Source organism: Hemiscyllium ocellatum, chromosome 4, assembly GCF_020745735.1.
Source record: "Hemiscyllium ocellatum isolate sHemOce1 chromosome 4, sHemOce1.pat.X.cur, whole genome shotgun sequence".
Lineage (NCBI taxonomy): Eukaryota > Metazoa > Chordata > Chondrichthyes > Orectolobiformes > Hemiscylliidae > Hemiscyllium > Hemiscyllium ocellatum.
The window spans coordinates 86,996,492-87,017,851 of NC_083404.1; the positions used below are offsets into that span (position 1 = coordinate 86,996,492).

Below are 21,360 nucleotides of genomic sequence, written 5' to 3' on the forward strand. Positions count from 1 at the left end.
ATAAATGGTTTGCATTTAAAAAGGCAATATCACATCTCTCAGGATGCCCCAGAGTGCTTCACATTCAAAGGTTGATTTCCAGAATATAGCAGCAAATTACACCTATTTACCCACACATCATTCCTGACTATTTTAGAGGATATATAATGCCACAGACCTGGTTATCTTTCCTATTAACTGAAGACGATATATAAAAACCATATTTAATAAAGTGAGCATACTTTCTCTTTTCTAATGCTGCAGGATAATTTAACATATTAATTAAAAGGCGCTTCCATGGAAAGCGGCCCATTTTCGTAAGGGAGTGAATACCAGCCATCCACAAAGGTGCACAAAGCGTGAGATCAACATTAAATTAAAAATTTAATGCTTTTAAAATTTAAAACTTTTGCCTAGTCAAAAGTCTAAATAACAGTTGGGAAGAAGCTGTTATAGAGTCATAGAGATGTACAGCATGGAAACAGACCCTTCGGTCCAACCTGTCCGTGCCGACCAGTTATCCCAACCCAATCTAGTCACACCTGCCAGCGCCCGGCTCATATCCCTCCAAAACCTTCCTATTCATATACCCATCAAAATGCCTCTTAAATGTTGCAATTGCACCAGCCACCACCACATCCTCTGGCAGCTCATTCTATACCACCCTCTGCGTGAAAACATTGCTCCTTAGGTTTCTTTTGTATAATTCCCCTCTCACTCTAAACCTATGCCCTCTAGTTCTGGACTCCCCGACCCCAGGGAAAAGACTTTGTCTATTTATCCTATCCATGCCCCTCATAATTTTGTAAACCTCTATAAGGTCACCCCTCAGCCTCCGACGCTCCAGGGAAAACAGCCCCAGCCTGTTCAGCCTCTCCCTGTAACTCAGATCCTCCAACCCTGGCAACATCCTTGTAAATCTTTTCTGAACCCTTTCAAGTTTCACAACATCTTTTCGATAGGAAGGAGACCAGAATTGCACGCAATATTCCAATAGCGGTCTAACCAATGTCCTGTACAGCTGCAACATTAACTCCCAACTCCTGTACTCAATACTCTGACCAATAAAGGAAGGCATACCAAACACCACCTTCACTATCCTATCTACATGACACTCCACTTTCAAGGAGCTATGAATCTGCACTCCAAGGTCTCTTTGTTCAGCAACCTAGGACCTTACCATTAAGTGTATAAGTCCTGCTAAGATTTGCTTTCCCAAAATGCAGCACCTCGCATTTATCCGAATTAAACTCCATCTGCCACGTCTCAGCCCATTGGCCCATCTGGTCAAGATCCTGTTGTAATCTGAGGGAACCCTCTTCGCTGTCCACGACACCTCCAATTTTGGTGTCATCCGCAAATTTACTAACTGTACTTCTTATGCTCGCATCCAAATAATTTATGTAAATGACAAAAAGTAGAGGGTCCAGCACCAATCCTTGTGGCACTCCACTGGTCACAGGCCTCCTGTCTGGAAAAAAACCCTCCACCACCACCCTGTCTTCTACCTTTGAGCCAGTTCTGTATCCAAATGGCTAGTTCTCCCTGTATTCCATGAGATCTAACCTTGCTAATTAGTCTCCCATGGGGAACCTTGTCGAACGCCTTACTGAAGTCCATATAGATCACATCTATTGCTCTGCCCTCATCAGTCTTCTTTGTTACTTCTTCAAAAAAACTCAATCAAGTTTGTGAGACATGATTTCCCACGTACAAAGCCATGTTGACTATCCCAAATCAGTCCTTGCCTTTCCAAATACATGTACATCCTGTCCCTCAGGATTCCCTCCGACAACTTGCCCACCACCGAGGTCAGGCTCACCGGTCTATAGTTCCCTGGCTTGTCTTTACTGCCCTTCTTAAACAGTGGCACCACGTTTGCCAACCTCCAGTCTTCCGGCACCTCACCTGTGACTATCTATGATACAAATATCTCAGCAAGAGGCCCATCAATCACTTATCTAGCTTCCCACAGAGTTCTCGGGTACACCTGATCAGGTGCTGGGGATTTATCCACCTTTAACCGTTTCAAGACATCCCAGCACTTCCTCCTCTGTAATATGAACATTTTGCAAGATGTCACCATTTATTTCCTTGCAGTCTATATCTTCCATATCCTTTTCCACAGTAAATACTGATGTAAAATATTCATTTAGTATCTCCCCCATTTTCTGTGGCTCCTCAAAAAGGCCGCCTTGCTGATCTTTGAGGGGCCCTATTCTCTCCCTAGTTATCCTTTTGTCCTTAATATATTTGTAAAAACCCTTTGGATTCTCCTTAATTATATTTGCCAAAGCTATCTCATGTCACCGTTTTGCCCTCCTGGTTTCCCTCTTAAGTATACACCTACTTTCTTTATACTCGATCTATCCTGTCTGTACTTGACATACGCTTCCTTCTTTTTCTTAACCAAACCTTCAATTTCTTTAGTCATCCAGCATTCTCAATACCTACCAGCCTTCCCTTTCACCCTGACAGGAATATACTTTCTCTGGATTCTTGTTATCTCATTTCTGAAGGCTTCCCCTTTTCCAGCCGTCCCTTTACCTGCGAACATCTGCCTCCAATCAGCTTTTGAAAGTTCTTGCCTAATACCATCAAAATTGGCCTTTCTCCAAATTAGAACTTCAACTTTTAGATCTGGTCTATCCTTTTCCATCACTATTTTAAAACAAATAGAATTATGGTCGCTGGCCCCACTATTTCTCAAGAGTAGGTCAAGTTTTGCACCTTCTCTAGTAGGCACATCCACATATTGAATCAGAAAATTGTCTTGTACACACTTAAGAAATTCCTCTCCATCTAAACCTTTAACACTATGGCAGTCCCAGTCGATGTTTGGAAAGTTAAAATCCCCTACCTATTATTCTTACATATAGCTGAGATCTCCTTACCAGTTTATTTCTCAATTTCCCTCTGACTATTGGGGGACTATAGTACAATCCCAATAAGGTGATCATCCCTTTCTTATTTCTCAGTTCCACCTAAATAACTTCCCTGGATGTATTTCCGGGAATATCCTCCCTTAGCACAGCTGTAATGCTATCCCTTATCAAAAATGCCACTCCCCCTCCTTTTTTGCCTCCTTTTCTATCCTTCCTGTAGTATTTGTATCCTGGAACATCCAGCTGCCAGTCCTGCCCATCCCTGAGCCATATTTTTGTAATTGCTACGATATCCCAGTCCCATGTTCCTAACCATGCCCTGAGTTCATCTGCCTTCCCTGTTAGGCCCCTTGCATTGAAATAAATGCAGTTTAATTTATTAGTCCTACCTTGTCCCTGCCTGCCCTGACTGCTTGACTCACTTCTGTTCTCAGCTGTACCCATCTCAGATCGATCTCTTTCCTCACTATCTCCCTGGGTCCCACACCCCGCCCCCACCTTACTAGTTTAATCCTCCCAAGCAGTTCTAGCAAATTTTCTTGCCAGTATATTCGTCCCTTCCAATTTAGGTTCTTGAATCTGTTGGTACATGTGTTTAAGCTTTTTCATCATCTGCTTGACACAAGAGATTTGAACAATGGGGTGGGAGCGATCTTTGACTATGCTGACTGCCTTTCTGAGGAAGTGAGAAATATACATGGAGTAAATAGATGGAAGGTTGGCTTGCACGATGGACTGGTCACTATTCACAACTCTCTGTATTTTCTAACGGTCCTAGGCAAAGCAGTTGCCACATTAAGCCATGATACATCTGGACAGAATGCTTTCTGTGGTGCATCTATAAAAATTAGGAAGTGTCTTTAAGGAGGTGCCAAATTTCCTTAGCCTCCTGGAAGTAGAGGTGTCGTGCTTTCTTGATCATTGCATGAACATGGGTGGACCAGGACAGATTGTTAGTGACCCTGACTCCTAGGAACTTGACAGTCTCGACTATCTCCAGCTCAGTACTATTATGTGGATAATGGCGTGCTCTCCTCCTTGCTTCCTGAAGTCACTGATCAGCCCTTTCATTCTGCTGATTTAAGACAAAGATTTTGATATTTACACCATGTCACCAAGCATTCTATCTCTTTCCTGTGTTCTGTCATGACATTGTTTGAGATCTGGCTTACAACTGAAGTGTCATCAGTGAACTTGTCGATGAAGTTAGGATGAAATTTGGCCACACAATCATGAGTGTGCAGGAGTATGGTAAGGAGCTGAGTATTCAGCCTTGCTGGTTATCATGGAGGAGGTGTTGATGCCTTTTCTCACTGATTACGATCTGTCAGGAAGTCAAGGATCCAGTTACAGAGGGGAGAGCAGAAACCTAGATCTCAAAGTTTGGACATCAGTTTGTTTGGAGTTATGGTTTGAAGGCAGAGTTGTTGTTAATAATTAGGAGCCTGACCAAGATATCCTTGTTATCCAGATGTTCCAGAGATGATGTAGGGCCAGGGAGATGCTGTCTGCTGCGAACCTGTTGAAATGGTAGGCAAATTGCAAGGGATGAAGGCAGGCTGGGATACTAAAGTTGATATGAGCCACATCTAACCACTCAAAGCATCTCATAGTTGTTAAGGTTAAAGCCACATGATAGAAATCCATACACACATCAACAGCATTACCCTCATGAGCCTTCTCTTTTAGCTTTTCAAAATACTCCAGCAAATAATCATGAGTTTGCCTCAGCATGGTTTACCCACATTTCTCCATGACTCTGTGTCTCTATTCATGCTATCCGCAATAATTATTTCTTGAAACTTCCCACCACCAAAGTTAAACTGACTAGTCTTTAATTGCTAGGTCCTTACAATCTTTTGTAAACAAGGGCACAATGTTTGCAATTGTCCAGTCCAACTCCTGAGTGTGGGGAAGATTGAAAGATTATACCAGTACTTCTAAAATTTCAACTTGCACGACAGAGGTAGTGGATCACCAATCTTGCAATCTTGAAATCTTGCAAGAATCCTTAGATTCTGAGAAAGTCTCAGCAGATTGGAAAACTCCCAAATCAATTCCTTACTTTAAAAAATGATGAGAAAAACACAGATATTATAGGGTAGTTAACTTAACATCTATTATTGGGTAAAATTAATACTTGATTTTAAATTATGTAATAGCAGAGCATTTAAAAACACGTAATTTGATCAAGCAAAATCAGCATGATAGGGGAAATAATCTTGCCCAGCAAATTCATTAGAATTCTTCGAGGAGGTAACAATCAGGATAGATGATTGGAAAGCAATAGATGCAACATATTTGGATTTCCAGAAGCTATTTAATAAGATACTCCACATTAGCCTACTGAAAAAAGTAACACCCATGATGGTGGAGGTAGTATATTACCAGGCTTTGAAGACTGGCTAACTAATTATGTTAATAACTTGGATGAGGAATGTGAATATATTATAGCCACGTTTACAGATGACACAAAAATAGATGAGCGGGCAAGTGCTGAGAATGACACAAAAAGTCTGCAGAAGATGCAAAACTTGCTTTTGTCCCTTTATCTAAAAGATAGACTGGTATTGGAGGCAGTCCAGAGAAGGTTCATTCATTTGATCCTGAGTAAGGAAAGAATGTCTTCGAAAGAGAAATTGAGTAGGCAAGGCCTGTACCAATGGCTTTTAGAAGAATGATAAGCAATCTTAATGAAACATAAAGATTCTTAGGGAACTTGACAGGATGATTGCAGAAAGTCTGCTACCCTTTGTTGGAAAAGACAGGAAAGTGGATTTGAGGGCAGTTGGATCAGTTATGATCTTATGGAATGGTGGAGCAGACATACTGGAATGAAATGACCTACTTCTGGTCCTACACCTATATCTTATATGACCCTGGTGCTTACGCTATTCTTACTATACCAATTCTAAACCCGACTAATGACTGAATATCTTCCTCTGTCTCCATGGCCAAACAACATTTGCCTTGCAGGTAAAGATAAATGCAAAATGTTAATTTATCATTTTGGCCACGTTCCTTGCCTGCACGTTTAAAGGTTCTTTCTGGTCCCTAATTGGTCTTTTTGCTTTTGGGGTACACTTACTGAAGACTTTGCAATTTTCCTTCATGTTCACTACCAGTTTTTTTTCCATTATCATTTTTGGTTCTCCGTACTGAACCTTCTGTTTTAGTTAGACTCTCAAATGTACTTACTACCTGGCACCTGACAAAAGCTCACTTTTCTTCTTTAACTTTTATCTTTTGTTATCTAGGGAACTCCGGAATTGTTGTTCTCTCTTTCCCTTTTGGGAGAATATAACTTGACTGTGCCCAAAAAAAAACTTATATCCAAAGGCAATCTATTGTTCAGCAAATTTTCCCATCAACATTTGGTTCCAGTCTATCTGGCCCAGCTCTATTTTTGTGCCATTGCTCTACTAATTGTTTTTTTCTTACTCTGAATTGACGACTGTTATCTTCCACTGTCATCCTAACCTTATGATACAATGATCACTCACCCCTATATGTTCCCACACTGTTACTTGCTCTACTTGGCTCACCTCATGCCTATTTTCTTTCTCGCTTTATTGACACATACCGCTGTAGGAAAGATTCCTGAATACAATCAAGGATTGCTCATCCTTTACTTTTCTTCCATGACCACTATCCCAGTCTATATTTGAATAATTGAAGTCCCACAATGTAACTACTCTACAATGTGAACATCTCTCTGTAATTTTTTTTGTAGCTTCTATGCACACTTCCCAACATTTGGTAGTCTACAGATTATACTGAGCAATGCAATTACACCCTTCTTGTTCCCTTGCTCTAGCCAAATCAATTCTGCCCTTGAAGCCTCTTGCTCCTGTACTGCAATACTTTTTTTTAATCAAAAGCCCCGCCTCACCCCATTTGTTTCCTTTTCTATCTTTTCTGAATACTGTGTAATCACAAATATTTAACATCCAACCTTAAACCAGAGCTCTCTCATCACCACATCATCATAATCCCGCAAGGCAAGTTGTGCTTGTAACTCCCTGATTTTATTAAATATTCTGTGTGTATTCACATATGTATAGTTCAATACTGATTTATACTTCATTACTTTCTTCCTTAGTCAAACTCCATCTATTAACTACTATTTCTCTGCCTTTGAGACATTGGTGAATAGATCTATAATCCCCTCAGTCAATTCCAACTATTTTGAATGGATCTTTTGACAAGTGGGATGTCATTTATATTACTTTCTAAATATGCCTTCCCTTGAGATACTAAGGACTTTAAGTCTGTGTTCAACTCTATACCTCTTTTGAAACTCTGGTAGCTCTTCCTTCACCTCCTCCAACAGTAAAAGTTATAAAAGTTTAGCTCCACAAAATTATTCTTAAAAACAAATTCCCAGCAATATGCATGTTATAGAAATGAAAGTAATGAAACAGTAGCAGTTTTCATAAAAATTAACTATATGCTTCACTCAGGTTTGAGTGTCTCTACAGTTATAAAAGGTATAGAATGCATATTTATCTTTCTGGTGTTTTCTGATATACCTATTGTTGGATTCAAATGCTAAAATAAATGATACACACTTAAAAAAAATCCATAATGGTTATTAACATTGCTTTTTATCCTCTTACCTCATCCTCCAGTCTCTCTTTCTGCTTACTCAGCTGCTCCACTTTTTGTTGGAACTGCTTTAAGTCAACTTCCAACATAGAAAGCTTTTTCTCCACTTCCATCACATAATTCTCTGCTCTCTGTCTGGACATTCTCTCCTCTTTCAGCTTGTTATCCATTTCTGAACAAATTAATATAAAATTATTTTTAAGACAATACCAATATTAAAATGACTGTTTTATTATGGACTCATTTAGACTTAAACAATACAACTACAGATCATGGCAGTGTATCAATGAAACCACTAAATGAAAGTTTAGAAAATGGCAACTGCAAGTAAAGTTATAATAGCTGAGGTGGGGTTTAGGCAGGATTGAGTTATTTTTCAATAATTGGCTAGAGTTTGATTACCTGTAAGAGCCAAACAAGTGGGAAATATAACATTTCAGACCTCACAGTTGTACAATTGTATTAGGAAGTCATAAAAGTAAATTGATACTAGAAGTAGTTGCTCTATTCAGTCCAGATCAAAGCTTCTTCGTACACATATTCTAAGCTGAGTTTTCTATAAGTTCATACTTTTTTTAAAAAATGCACACTAACATGGCTAACATCTTTCAGCATTCATGTCGTAAAAAAAAAGTTGAAACCATTTAGAACAACAGCCAGAGAGCAAAATTGTCGATGAATATTCTGTAAATATTTACTGGCCTTTGATAACACTTTGAATGGTCCATCTAAACCATTCTACCAGGAAAGGAAAGCTCATTATTAAGCCAGCCTAAAAATTCCACTAAATGATGAATTTCATCTTGGGTATTTATCAGTATACTTGTATCAGTGTTAGAGCTGACACGATTCAACAATTTATTCAATTATGAGTGGAAACATCTGATGTGACTTGTATGGGCTGGTTGTTACAGATTGGCTGCAGATTTAAACTGATATACTTGAATTTACTTGCATGTAAATTAACCTTAGCAAATACTAACCGCTCATGGCCACCGACCTCGCTTCTTCTATGGACTCATACTCATCTACCAATCTTGCTTTAGTTACTTTGTGCTCTGTAATTTCTTGATCTAGCCGTTGTTGTAACATTTTATTTTTGTAATTCAAGTCTATTTCCATATTATTTTTTTCCTGTGAAAACAAATCTCAGAATTATTATACACAGTAAGCATAACAGACTAAGTAAGCAATGGTACCATTGTTTTATTTGGTGGAACTGAAAATGACAAAGATTTCTACAATTGTTCACATAAAATTGAACTGTACTGATATGGAAAGTGTCAAGTAAAGGCATGTGCTTTCTCAGATGTAAATACAATTATTAATGGATTTGATCAGATACTTGTGATAGTTACAAAAAGCTACCCATTCTCATACCAATGAACATACCAAGATATAGAAGGATTCAGGACTATTTTATTTTATTTAAGCATGCTCTTATGTAAAGTTCATTTTACGACTTCGATATTTTTCTCCACAATATTTAAGGAGTCAGCTTTTATACAGATGGTAGTTATTGTTGTCTATACGCTATGTTGTGAACTTAATTAAGAAACATTTCTACTTTTGGAAAAAAGTATAAGCACTGGAATTGTTAAAGCATTAAGGAAAACCAACATCATTAATTTCAAGTAAAAACGTCTGAGATATTATTCCAAAAGAAAATATTGCTGATCTAGGATATCTGGATATACATGAAAGCGAAATGTCTGTCTGTTTGTTGGCAAATTCCACCAAAGACCCGTGATCAATCTCAATCAATCTTAGTGGGATGATATTTTACATTAACTGTCAGAGAGCAGTTGGCATCCGACCACCCCCACCAGGAGTGAAGGGAGGCTACTTTGACATATGAAGGGATCCTATGGCACTGCAAGCATTGTATCCCTGTTGATGTTGTAAATCAAAATTCCAAGAAATAATGCGATGAATGTATGTTATAAGTCGAAACATGGAAAATGATAGCAGGCCATTCAGCCCATCAATCATGCTCACCATTCAATGTAATCATGGTTTATTTTCAAATTCAGTACCAATTCCTACTTCCTCCACGTACACTCTTTGATCCCATTCGCCTTAGGAAATGTATCTAACTTCTTCTTGAAAACATTCAATGTTTTAGCCTCAACTGCTTTCTGTGGCAGAGAATCCCACATCACCACCACCGGGAGAAGAAATTTCTTCTCAACTCAGCCCTTAAATGACCTATCCCATATCCTTAAACTGCAACCCCTATTTCCAGACTCTCCTGTCACTGGGAACACCCTTCCTGCATTTACTCTGTCTAATAAGAATTTTGCAGGTTTCTATGAAAAACCCAGCTTTCTCCTAAACTCCAATGAACATAGTCCTGACCGACCCAGTCTCCCTTGATGGGTCAAATCCTGCCATCCGAGGAAGCAGTCTGGCAAACCTCTGTTGCACTCCCTCCATAGCAAAGACATCCATCCACAGATGAGAATGCCAAAACTGCATATAATACTCCAGGTGTGGTCTCACCAAAGCCCTGTATAATTTCAACAAGACATTCCCACATTTGTACTCAAATTCTAAAATATATTTGCTGCCTTTACTGCCTGCTGTGCCTGAATGCTTAATTTCAGCAACTGGTTGTATGACTCCCCAATTTTCTTTCAGACATCATTTACTTCTTTTCTTATTTTATTTGTTCCATGTCCATCAATTACTGAAACACGATATTTCAATGCTCAGTAAGGGCTGGGGGAGATCAAGATTACAACAAAAAGTCAAAAATTTGACAGAGAGTAATAGTACCCAAAACAAGCGCTGCAATTAACAGTACAAGGAGCTTTCAGTTGTGATCTTCACCAACATTATGAATTAGATCCAGAATACAATATTGGCAACAGATCAGGTATGTGAACATGGTGCTGCCGAAAAACAACCATTAATGTTTTCTGCTGTGAAAAAAAAATGTGTTGCTGAAACACTAAAGTACAACTGGCACCCTTAAGTAAGCAACCTGATCCACTGAAAGTTTTCTTTAATGTAAACAATAAAAAATATTACCCATTTCTTGAAAAACATCAGCAAACATAAAAGTTGAGTAGAATTGCCAAGTTTTATTTTTATTTTCACTCAAGAAGAAAGAGCTTCTGACATCATCCATCATGAACTATTTAATGTTTCAACAAATACCGAAACTGCAATAATGGCTAGTATCTTATACTCTTCCCTGAGGAAGGTTTGGCAAACATTTAATTGTGTGGGTTGAGGTGATGATGTTGCTTTCCAGCCTCAATTTTAATGAAGTTAGCAATGGAAAAGTTCATGAGTGGTTTTACTGCTCTGCCATCAATTGGACCCTTAAGCGGACAGTTAATAAGAAAATAAGAAATGGGATCAGGGATAGATCATTCGTTCCTTTGAGCCTCTTCCATGATTCAATGAGAAAATGGTGATCTTCTCTTACACCACCAAATCTCTTCATGTTTTGAATATCTGGAAATCCATCTATCTCTGTCTTGAACATACTCGATGATTGAGCATCTACAGATTTCTGGGGCACAGAATTGCAAAGATTCACTAGCTTTTGATTGAATACATTTCTCCTTACCTGAAGAACCTCATCACATTGGTACTAGTATTAACTTAGATGCAGGTGAGGAAGCCATCATGCAGGGACTATGACAAGCAAACACATAGCTCAAGCAAAGGTCAGGGCTCCCTTTATCAAAGACACTTTGTGCTTGCTGGAGGGGCACAGCATCAGGAGGAGAAGAGTCTTAACTCCTGTTCTTGTGACTAACTCCTCCCCACCACCTCACAACCATCATTCACTGTGGCATGGAGTCCTCCATGGTCTGAAGGCTGGGTGAGCATACCATCTCCAGCAACTTTTAGCTCTCTGGTCACACAAGAGGAGTGCTGGGCTTCAAATGGCTGGCAGCTCTCAGCAGACAGGACTGCATATACTTGAATGTGGGAGAAGGCCCATTGTTGGCCCGTTAAGTGCCTAAGTAGCAAAAGGTGCAGTTGGCCTTCTCAGAAGTGGGTTCTCACTAGCTCTTTAGTTCTTAGTGCCAAGAACAAGTGCTAACGCTTCACAGAATTCCACCCAATTATACTGAAAATGTAGAGAAGGATCTAACGTTTTCTTTGATGCTGATAGTGAAATAATCAGAGTAGTGCTGAACACTGAGAAAAATAATTTTGTCTGAATTTAAGCATTTGTGTTTTATAATCATGGGATTAACATTGTTGATTAAAATTGCTGTGTGAGAGAAGGTAAGTAAGTGAATTGTTGATGACTATCTGTCCATAGTATGAATAAATCACCTTATTATTTCATAAAACATTTCATGTTTTTCTTTTAAGAACTTAGTTTTGATTCTTATACTTTTATTTTCCAAATACTAGATGGGTAGCCCAGTTTGTATGAAGTAAAGCTGAAGTGCTGAGAATACTCAGCAGGTTTGGCAACAGCTATGGAGAGAGAAACAGAGTTAACATTTCAGATTGATGATCTTTTGTCAGGTATTATCCAAATTCTTCATCAATTACCTTTTCCAGGTTGCTAAGCTTGTCGTGTGCCTGTTTCTTCTCCATCTCTGCTTTTGAAAGGTTAATTTTGATCATTTTCAGTTCTTCTTGTAAAGAAGTGGTCCGAGCTGAAAAAGAAAATTGCCATTATCTCATTATTCATTGCACTTAGAGAACTGAATAAAAGTCTAATCCAACAAAATTCACCCCCAACCCCAGACACTTTATAGACAAAGCCAACACCCAGTACAATATTAATGCAAACAGACAATGGATCCCAAGTCTGTTCCATGGTCTGTGCTGTGAAAGCAAATCTCAAGTGTGTTACCAATGACCTTGCTCCTTCAGCCATGAAGCAAATTACTATTTCTATTTATAAAGTCTCTTCAGCAAGTCTTGCCCAAAGTACTCAAAACCAAACTTTATTGTGAAACTATTCTGATGATCATCATCACATTTCATAATAGAATGACTATATGGGTGAGGCATTCGCAGGACTTCTAATGTCTGTCAATGTATCCTAACATGTACCTTAAGGGCAAGATAGCTGAAAAGTGAAAACTATAAAAAAGATTTTAAATTGACACCAATAGAAGGAGGAAAAATCTATATGATACAGGATGAGAAATGGGTTTGTATCGAATGATTGCTAATTGTGCGGAAAGATTAAGGAATCAATCTGTGGAGGATTCACCTCAAGTGGTTGAGGTAAAGACCATTACATCTTGCAAAGGAAACATGTTTTTGAAAAACTGCAACAAAGGAAAATTTTAAAATGCTCGAGGGAGAAATTATTGCAGTTTGATTTAACATCTGGATTGCTGCAGCAAAGAACTATGAGATCCAAGGGACAGATTTCTTCTGTACTGTCAAAATAAACTTATTTACATCCTTACTTAAATAAACTTCAATTATTACAAGGAAGTTAATGAGGTTTTACTCTGATGTTCTTGTTCATTCGTTTATCATTTATAACTTCCCTCCTTAGCATCACTACCACGTAACGTCCTTCCATGCCCTTAAAAAATTAAATGCTTTTGCTTTTATTTTGCTTTTGCACCTCCATTCTCACTTGACCTGGCTTGATGCACCATTACTATCTACTGTCGTGTAAAGAAAGAAAGAACATGTTCTATACAGAACACCCTTCCTCAGGTAATGAGATCAAAACTGCACACAATACACTGGGTATGGTCTTGTACAATTTCAAGACATCCCTGCTCCTCTACTCAAATCCTCTTGCTAGGAAGACAAATATACTGCATACCATCTTCATTGCCTACTGCATGTGCATTTTTACTTTCAGCAACTGGTGTACTAAAACATCAAGGTCTTGCTGCACCTCCTCCTTTTCTATATTAATCTGCCTTTGTGTTTTTGCTATAAAAGTGGATAACCTCACATTTTTCCACATCATACTTCATCTGTCATGCATTTGCCCATTCACTCAACTTGTCCAAAGCACAATGAACTATCTCTGCATCATCTTCACAGTTCACTCTCCCACCTAGTTTTGGGTTGTTTGCAAATTTGGAGGTATAACATATAGCTTCCTTACCTACATCATTAAAATATGTTGTGAATAGCTGGCTGCCAAGCAGAGATCCATTTATTCCTTATAAGCATCTTCTTTGGGGGTTAGCATTAAGAAACTATGAATCTAACAGAAGACAGGAGCTGAATTGCTCAAATGCATTCAAAAGAACTTTCTTAAACAGCATGTAACCAGTTCACAGAGGAAGGAAATAATACTGGATCTACTTCTGGTGAATGAAGCAGGGCTAGTGGAACAGGTTTCAAACAGCATTTGAGGAGCAATGGCTTATATTTTCATAGGAACAATTACAATAATGCCATTAGGTTTAGAATAATTACAGAAAAGGACTCAACTATACAAATATTCCATTGGAATACAGCTACTTTCAGTGAGTTGAAATCTGCACCAACTGGACTGGAATCAAAAACACGATAGACTGAACAGTAATTGAATGATGAGAGGCTTTTAAACAAACACTTATACGAGAGTATGAACACACACACATTGGGGAAAGGAAGGGCATCCAAAGCTGGAACTCACTGGATGACTCAAAATATAGTAAGACTGAAAATGATATCTTATGAAATGTAAAGTTCATAAAACAATAGGGAATCAAGCTGAATGGTGAAAGTAGGGAGGAAATTCAGTTTAAAAAAAGGAATGAGGGTGGCAAAGAAATGCATAGGAATTGATTAGTAGCTAAAACCACATTGCCCAATAACCACACTTTGGTTTGCTGCAATGGTTCAAATGCAAATGGTACAATAAACTACCACAGAATGAAGACACCCTGATTACTGGCAGGGTATTAGGCTGATCCACATGATTCTCTGTCTATGGCCATGCCACTAGCTGGTTTCAATGTGCAGCACAGATGATCTATGCTGCCTGAAAAGCAAAGTTCACCAGCAATCCTACTGAAGTCATCAGTTATATGTGTGTATTCTTCTAGTAAAGAGAACAAAATTTCATTAAGGCTCAATGGATAGAGGGCACCAGTGACCACTCATATGCCACAGCAGATGACAAGCTCGTGTTATTGCAAGTATATCCAACTTCAATCTCAAAGCAGCCAGATAGGTAACATCAACCTTGTTACCTTGATTGCCAATGACAATGGAACCTTCACCTGTTTTGATGCTGCAGGAGAAGAGAGATTTTAATAGGCTGCCTTTACAGAAGCATAGATATTGAACTATTTTTCCTGCCTGAGGTTCAGCTAGGGGAATAACTTCAGAAACATCCTGGACTGACATGCTCTTCTGCTAAGAGAGAGTTTACATGATATCTATTCTTCTCAACAGCCTGCCCTGCTCTGCATGCCCATTGGTCCTTAATCAAATTATAGTGAACTGTAGGGAACTACACCAATGTCTGGGAGCAACGGGTAGATGCATATGTCTTAAAGTCAGTAAAGCTTCTTCAACAGCTGCCATACCACTCCATCTAGACTTCTACAACTTCAATTTACACAAAATATCAACACATGGTAGAATCAGAGCAACAGGTGGCATATATTAACCAGCAATTAATTGGTAAACAATTGATGATTCTTTTAAATGGATTAGATGAAAGGTCTTCCCACTGTTGAATGATTTTTCAACTGTGCAAGGTTAAGAGGAGCCATTATCTGGAGCACTGAAGATTAAAAGGACATGATAACACTGCCATTAAATCATTGAGCACATCATGATCTGCTTGCCCTGTTTCTTTTAGCAGTCGTTGTGCACATGCCAACAACCACTAAACATGACCATCCTAAAAATCTATTCATACACATCGGCATCAATGTGGTCCCGAAACAGCACCTGTACTACCAAATTGGCAGTATGGATTCCAATTTTGCAGTATTAGTGTCTCCACAAGGATTTTCATCTTAGTTACTTAGAAAGCATGTGGCTTAGTGGTTAGCACCGCTGCCTCACAGCACCAGGAACCCAGGTTTGACTGCAGCCCTTGGTGATTGTATGGAGTTTGTACGTGCTCCTCTTGTCTGTGGAGTTTCAGAATCCTCCCATAGTCCAAGGACATGTAGGTTAGGTGGACTGGCCATGCTATATTGTCTAGCGACCAGGCACGTACAGGTTAGGTGGATTAGCCATACAAAAATGCAGGTTTATTGGGTTGGGGGTTGCGTCTGGATGGGATGCTCTTTGGTGGGTCGGTGCAGACCCAATAGGCCAAATGGCCTCCTTCTAAGCTATAGGCATTCTAATAAGGCATTGCCGTTCACAGAAACCCTGCAAGGGATGCCACCCTAAAGCTGAAGGTGAAAGAGAAATCTTCATTGACAGGTCTGTGGAAATTTGGTACTTGCCACCATGAGCGAAATCTGGGACAGCAACTTACATGGTGACCACAGCATGTTCCTTCCAGAAAGGAGCAAGACTATGTCCACACTAATCTGAAAACCCTCGATCTAGTCTGATCTCAGAAGCTAAGCTGACTCAGGCCTGATTAATACTTGGATAGGAGAATGCCTGGGATGCCCAGGTGCAGTAAGCTTACAGGCTCTTGTGGCACAGAGGTGACCACACTCATAGACTGAGAGATTTGGTTCAAGTCCCACATGCTCCAGAGGTGTGTAATAACATCTCTGAACAGGTTGATTTAAAAAATATGTTAAAGTTATAGAAAAAGCAACACTACAGATTGATTGAGCATGCTACTTCAAGGAGTTCCTCAACGTCACCATGATGCTGATCAAACAATAATTGTTCTTGGAAGAAGGAAGAAACCAGAGGAAGAGGAGACAAATTTCTCCGTTGGAATTAAGGAAGGAAATGGTCCAAAGATCACAAATGGATAGATATCCTTAAGTATCTTAACGAATATCAATTTCCAAATATTGCTTACCTTGCAAATCACTGATCATCTCTGAGCCGTGGTTGCGAACTCTTCTTTCAGACTCCAAAGCAGATTGGTGCTGGATAATATCCTTCTCCAGTTGTAGTTTGGCATTTTCTAAAGCTCGGTTTCTCTCCAGCAGTTCACTATTTACAATCTCCAATTGGCTCATGGCCTTTGTTAAGTCAGTTTGGCTCCTCCGCAACCTCGCTGCTGTGTCTGATTCAGATCGCAGTAGAGCATTTGCTTCTTCTAACTATTAACAACACAATCACATTGTTTAGTTATACCTTGCTTTATTTGATTTTGATGAACTTCTGTATACGGGTTTAGAACTTACTTGTTTTTGTAATTGAACTACTTTCTCGTTTGAAATGTGAGAATTCTGGTTCATTTTCTTTAAGTCCTCAAGTTGCTCCTTTAGTGTAGATACTACAGGGAAAAAAAAGTCAAAATTTACAATGCCATCAATTAAATAAATACCATTGTGCAAGGGATTTTCTACAAAATGAATGTCATTAAATGAAGGTGCAAATGTTAACAAAGATTCTAACAAGACATATTTTGGAACTGGTATGACAAATGACCTTCTACATGGTATATAATTCTGTACTTTTAACCAACAAACGTGAAAAATCAAAACCAGTATGTTTGAAGGGTCACTGGCACCCAACAGCCTGCATTTGTATGGTGTCTTTAACGTGATAAAGGTTCTTCACAGAAATGTTTAAAAAAAACAAAATTTGATACTGAGCCATATATTAGGGAATATACACAAAAGCTAAGTCAAAGGGTAGTTTTTAATGGACTTATAGAAGCAAAAAGGAGAAGAAAAGCAGAGAGCCTAGGCAGCTGAAGGGCCAGCAACTGGAGAAAAATTTAAATCAAGCATATCAGAGAGACTAGTATTGGAGAAATTCAGACATCTCAGAGTGGAGGGCTAGAGATTACAGAAATAGAAAGGTGGCCAATGGGGAGAGAATGCGTATACAAACATGTAAACTTTAAATATTTATGCATTGATTAACTAGAAGGAAATGTCAGTCAATGAGCAAAGTTGCGTGAAAGAGTCTTTCTGAGACTTAGGACAAGGGTAGTCGAATTACAGATAAACTCAAAGTTATAGATGCAGATTACAGCAGCAGACAAGAAGGATATAAAGGGAGGCAAGAAAGGAGGGGGAGTGGCATTTTTGATAAGGGGTAGCATTACAGCTGTGCTGAGGGAGGATATTCCCGGAAATAGATCCAGGGAAGTTATTTGGGTGGAACTGAAAAATAAGAAAGGGATGATCACCTTATTGGGATTGTATTATAGACCTCCCCCCCAATAGTCCGAGGGAAATTGAGAAATAAACTTGTAAGGAGATCTCAGCTATCTGTAAGAATAATAGGGTAGTTATGGTAGGGGATTTTAACTTTTCAAACATAGACTGGGACTGCCATAGTGTTAAAGGTTTAGATGGAGAGGAATTTCTTAAGTGTGCACAAGACAATTTTCTGATTCAGTATGTGGATGTATTTACTAGAGAAGGTGCAAAACCTGACTTACTCTTGGGAAATAAGGCAGGGCAGGTGACTGAGGTGTCAGTGGGGGAGCACTTTGGGGCCAGCGACTATAATTCTTTCATTTTAAAGTTGTAATGGAAAAGGATAGACCAGATCTAAAAGTTGAAGTTCTAAATTGGAGAAAGACCAATTTTGACAGTATTAGGCAAGAACTTTCAAACGCTGATTGGAGGCAGATATTCGCAGGTAAAGGGACGGCTGGAAAATGGGAAGCCGTCAGAAATGAGATGACAAGAATCCAGAGAAAGTATATTCCTGTCAGGGTGAAAGGGAAGGCTGGTAGGTATTGAGAATGCTGGATGACTAAAGAAATTGAGGGTTTGGTTAAGAAAAAGAAGGAAGCATATGTCAGGTATAGGCAGGATAGATCAAGTGAATCCTTAGAAGAGTATAAAGAAAGTAGGAACATACTTAATAGGGAAATCAGGAGGGCAAAACGGGGACATGAGATAGCTTTGGCAAATAGAATTAAGGAGAATCCAAAGGGTTTTTACAAATATATTAAGGACACAAGGATAACTAGGGAGAGAATAGGGCCCCTCAAAGATCAGCAAGGCGGCCTTTTTGAGGAGCCACAGAAATTGGGGGAGATACTAAATGAATATTTTGTATCAGTATTTACTGTGGAAAAAGATATGGAAGATATAGACTGCAGGGAAATAGTTTGTGACATCTTGCAAAATGTCCATATTACAGAGGAGGAAGTGCTGGATGTCTTGAAATGGTTAAAAGTGGATAAATCCCCAGGACCTGATCAGGTGTATCCGAGAACACTGTGGGGAGCTAGTGAAGTGATTGATGGGCCTCTTGCTGAGATACTTGTATCATAGATAGTCACAGGTGAGGTGCCAGAAGACTGAAGGTTGGCAAACGTGGTGCCACTGTTTAAGAAGGGCGGTAAAGACAAGTCAGGGAACTATAGACCGGTGAGCCTGACCTTGGTGGTGGGCAGGTTGTTGGAGGGAATCCTGAGGGACAGGATGTACATGTATTTGGAAAGGCAAGGACTGATTTGGGATAGTCAACATGGCTTTGAAAGTGGGAAATCATGTCTCACAAACTTGATTGAGTTTTTGAAGAAGTAACAAAGGAGATTGATGAGGGCAGAGCAGTAGATGTGATCTATATGGACTTCAGTAAGGTTTTCGACAAGGTTCCCCATGGGAGACTAATTAGCAAGGTTAGATCTCATGGAACACAGGGAGAACTAGCCATTTGAATACAGAACCGGCTCAAAGGTAGAGGACAGAGGGTGGTGGTGGAGGGTTTTTTTCCAGACAGGAGGCCTGTGACCAGTGGAGTGCCACAAGGATCGGTGCTGGATCCTCAACTTTTTGTCATTTACATAAATGATTTGGATGCGAGCATAACAGGTAAGGCTAGCAAGTTTACAGATGACACCAAAATTGGAGGTGTAGTGGACAGCAAAGAGGGTTACCTCAGATCACAATAGGATCTGGACCAGATGGGCCAATGAGTTGAGAAGTGGCAGATGGAGTTTAATTCAGATAAATTCGAGCTGCTGCTTTTTGGGAAAGCAAATCTTAGCAGGACTTATACACCTAATGGTAAGGTCCTAGGGAGTGTTGCTGAACAAAGAGACCTTGGAGTACAGATTCATAGCTCCTTGAAAGTGGAGTCACAGGTAGATAGGATAGTGAAGAAGGCATTTGGTATGCTTTCCTTTATTGGTCGGAGTATTGAGTAAAGGAATTGGGAGGTTATGTTGCGGCTGTACAGGACATTGGTTAGGCCACTATTGGAATATTGCGTGCAATTCTGGTCTCCTTCCTATCGAAAAGATGTTGTGAAACTTGAAAGGGTTCAGAAAAGATTTACAAGGATGTTGCCAGGGTTGTAGGATCTGAGCTACAGGGAGAGGTTGAGCAGGCTGGGGCTGTTTTCCCTGGAGCGTTGGAGGTGAAGGGTGACCTTATAGAGGTTTACAAAATTATGAGGGGCATGGACAGGATAAATAAACAAAGTCTTTTCCCTGGGGTCAGGGAGTCCTGAACTAGAGGGCATAAATTTAGGGTGAGAGGGGAAAGATATAAAAGAGACCTAAGGGGCAACTTTTTCATGCAGAGGGTGGTACGTGTATGGAATGAGCTGCCAGAGGATGTGGTGGCTGGTACAATTGCAACATTTAAGGGGCATTTGGATGGGTATATGAATCGGAAGGATTTGGAGGGATATGGGCCGTGTGCTGGCAGGTGGGACTAGATTGGGTTGGGATATCTGGTCGGCATGGACGATTTGGACCGAAGGGTCTGTTTCCGTGCTGTACATCTCTATGACTCTATGAAATGTAAACAAATTTGAAATTTTACAGAGGTGAAAATGGGTGGTCTTAGTGGAGGTGCAAGATGGTCTAATGAAATTCTGTGAAAGCTTGGCATAAATTCTCTACTGCTCTTCATTTGCAGCAGCGGCAGGAGTGGTGAGAGCAACGACCAGGGGACTGTCAGGAAGATAAATTTCCCTCTTAAAAGGACTTCCCTTGAGTGTCAGCGGCCTTCATTTGCAGCAGCGGTGGGAGCAGTGAGATCAAGGAGCTGACTGGAAGTGGTCGAATTGCGCTCTGGGACGGTGAGGGAACCGATATATTTGGGTAGCAGCTGAACCAAAGGCATTCCATGTGTAGTGTCTCTCATCTGCCCTCCTCCTCTAACCAAACCAAAAAAGAAAATAAAGAGTCTGTGATGTGTTAATAAGGTAAGGTTTTTATTTCTTTTATTATCGTGTGATTAATAAAATCTTTTCTTTTCCTTTTCATTTATCTAAGTTAAGTTTAAGATTAAAAATGGCAGGAGATCTCAGGCTCGCGTTATGCTCTTCTTGCTCAATGTGGGAGCTCAGGGACGCGGCTGATGTCCGTGGCTCCTTTACATGCAGGAAGTGTGTCCAGCTGCAACTCTTGTTAGACTGCATGACAGCTCTGGAGCTGCGGGTGGACTGACTTTGGAGCATACGCAATGCTGAGGAGGTTGTGGACGGCACATTTCGTGAATTGCTCACACTGTAGATCAGGATTGCCGACAGAGAATGGGAATAGGTGACCAAAAGGCAGAGAAAGAGCAGGAAGGCAGTGCAGATATTCCCTGCGGTCACCTACCTGCAAAACAGGTATACCATTTTGAATACTATTGGGTGAAACGGCTTTCCAGGGGAAGGCATCAGTAGCCAGGTTCATGGCACCGGGGCCGGCTCTGCTGTACAGAAGGGCGGGAAAAAGATTGGAAGGGCTACAGTCATAGAGGATTCAATTATAAGGGGAGTAGTTAGGCAATTCTGTGGTTGAAAATGAGACTCCCGAATGGTATGTTGCCTCCCAAGTACACCGATCGACTGCAGAACATTCTGAAGGGGGTGGGTGAACAGCCAGATGTCGTGGTGCATATGGGCACCAATAATATAGGTTAAAAAATGG

At 39.9% G+C, this 21,360-nt stretch overlaps 1 protein-coding gene across 1 annotated transcript in view; it reads right to left on the minus strand.

The window, feature by feature from the left end:
• The window catches only part of rock1 (Rho-associated, coiled-coil containing protein kinase 1), a 176,227-nt gene that overhangs the window by 57,754 nt on the left and 97,113 nt on the right, over window positions 1-21,360 (minus strand). Inside the window, exons 15-19 of the mRNA XM_060823574.1 lie at window positions 16,703-16,794; window positions 16,372-16,618; window positions 12,000-12,106; window positions 8,456-8,606; window positions 7,484-7,644 (exon numbers count right to left, since the gene is read on the minus strand). Of these exons, the coding sequence (XP_060679557.1) occupies window positions 7,484-7,644; window positions 8,456-8,606; window positions 12,000-12,106; window positions 16,372-16,618; window positions 16,703-16,794 (758 nt within the window). The remainder of the gene's footprint in view (window positions 1-7,483; window positions 7,645-8,455; window positions 8,607-11,999; window positions 12,107-16,371; window positions 16,619-16,702; window positions 16,795-21,360) is intronic.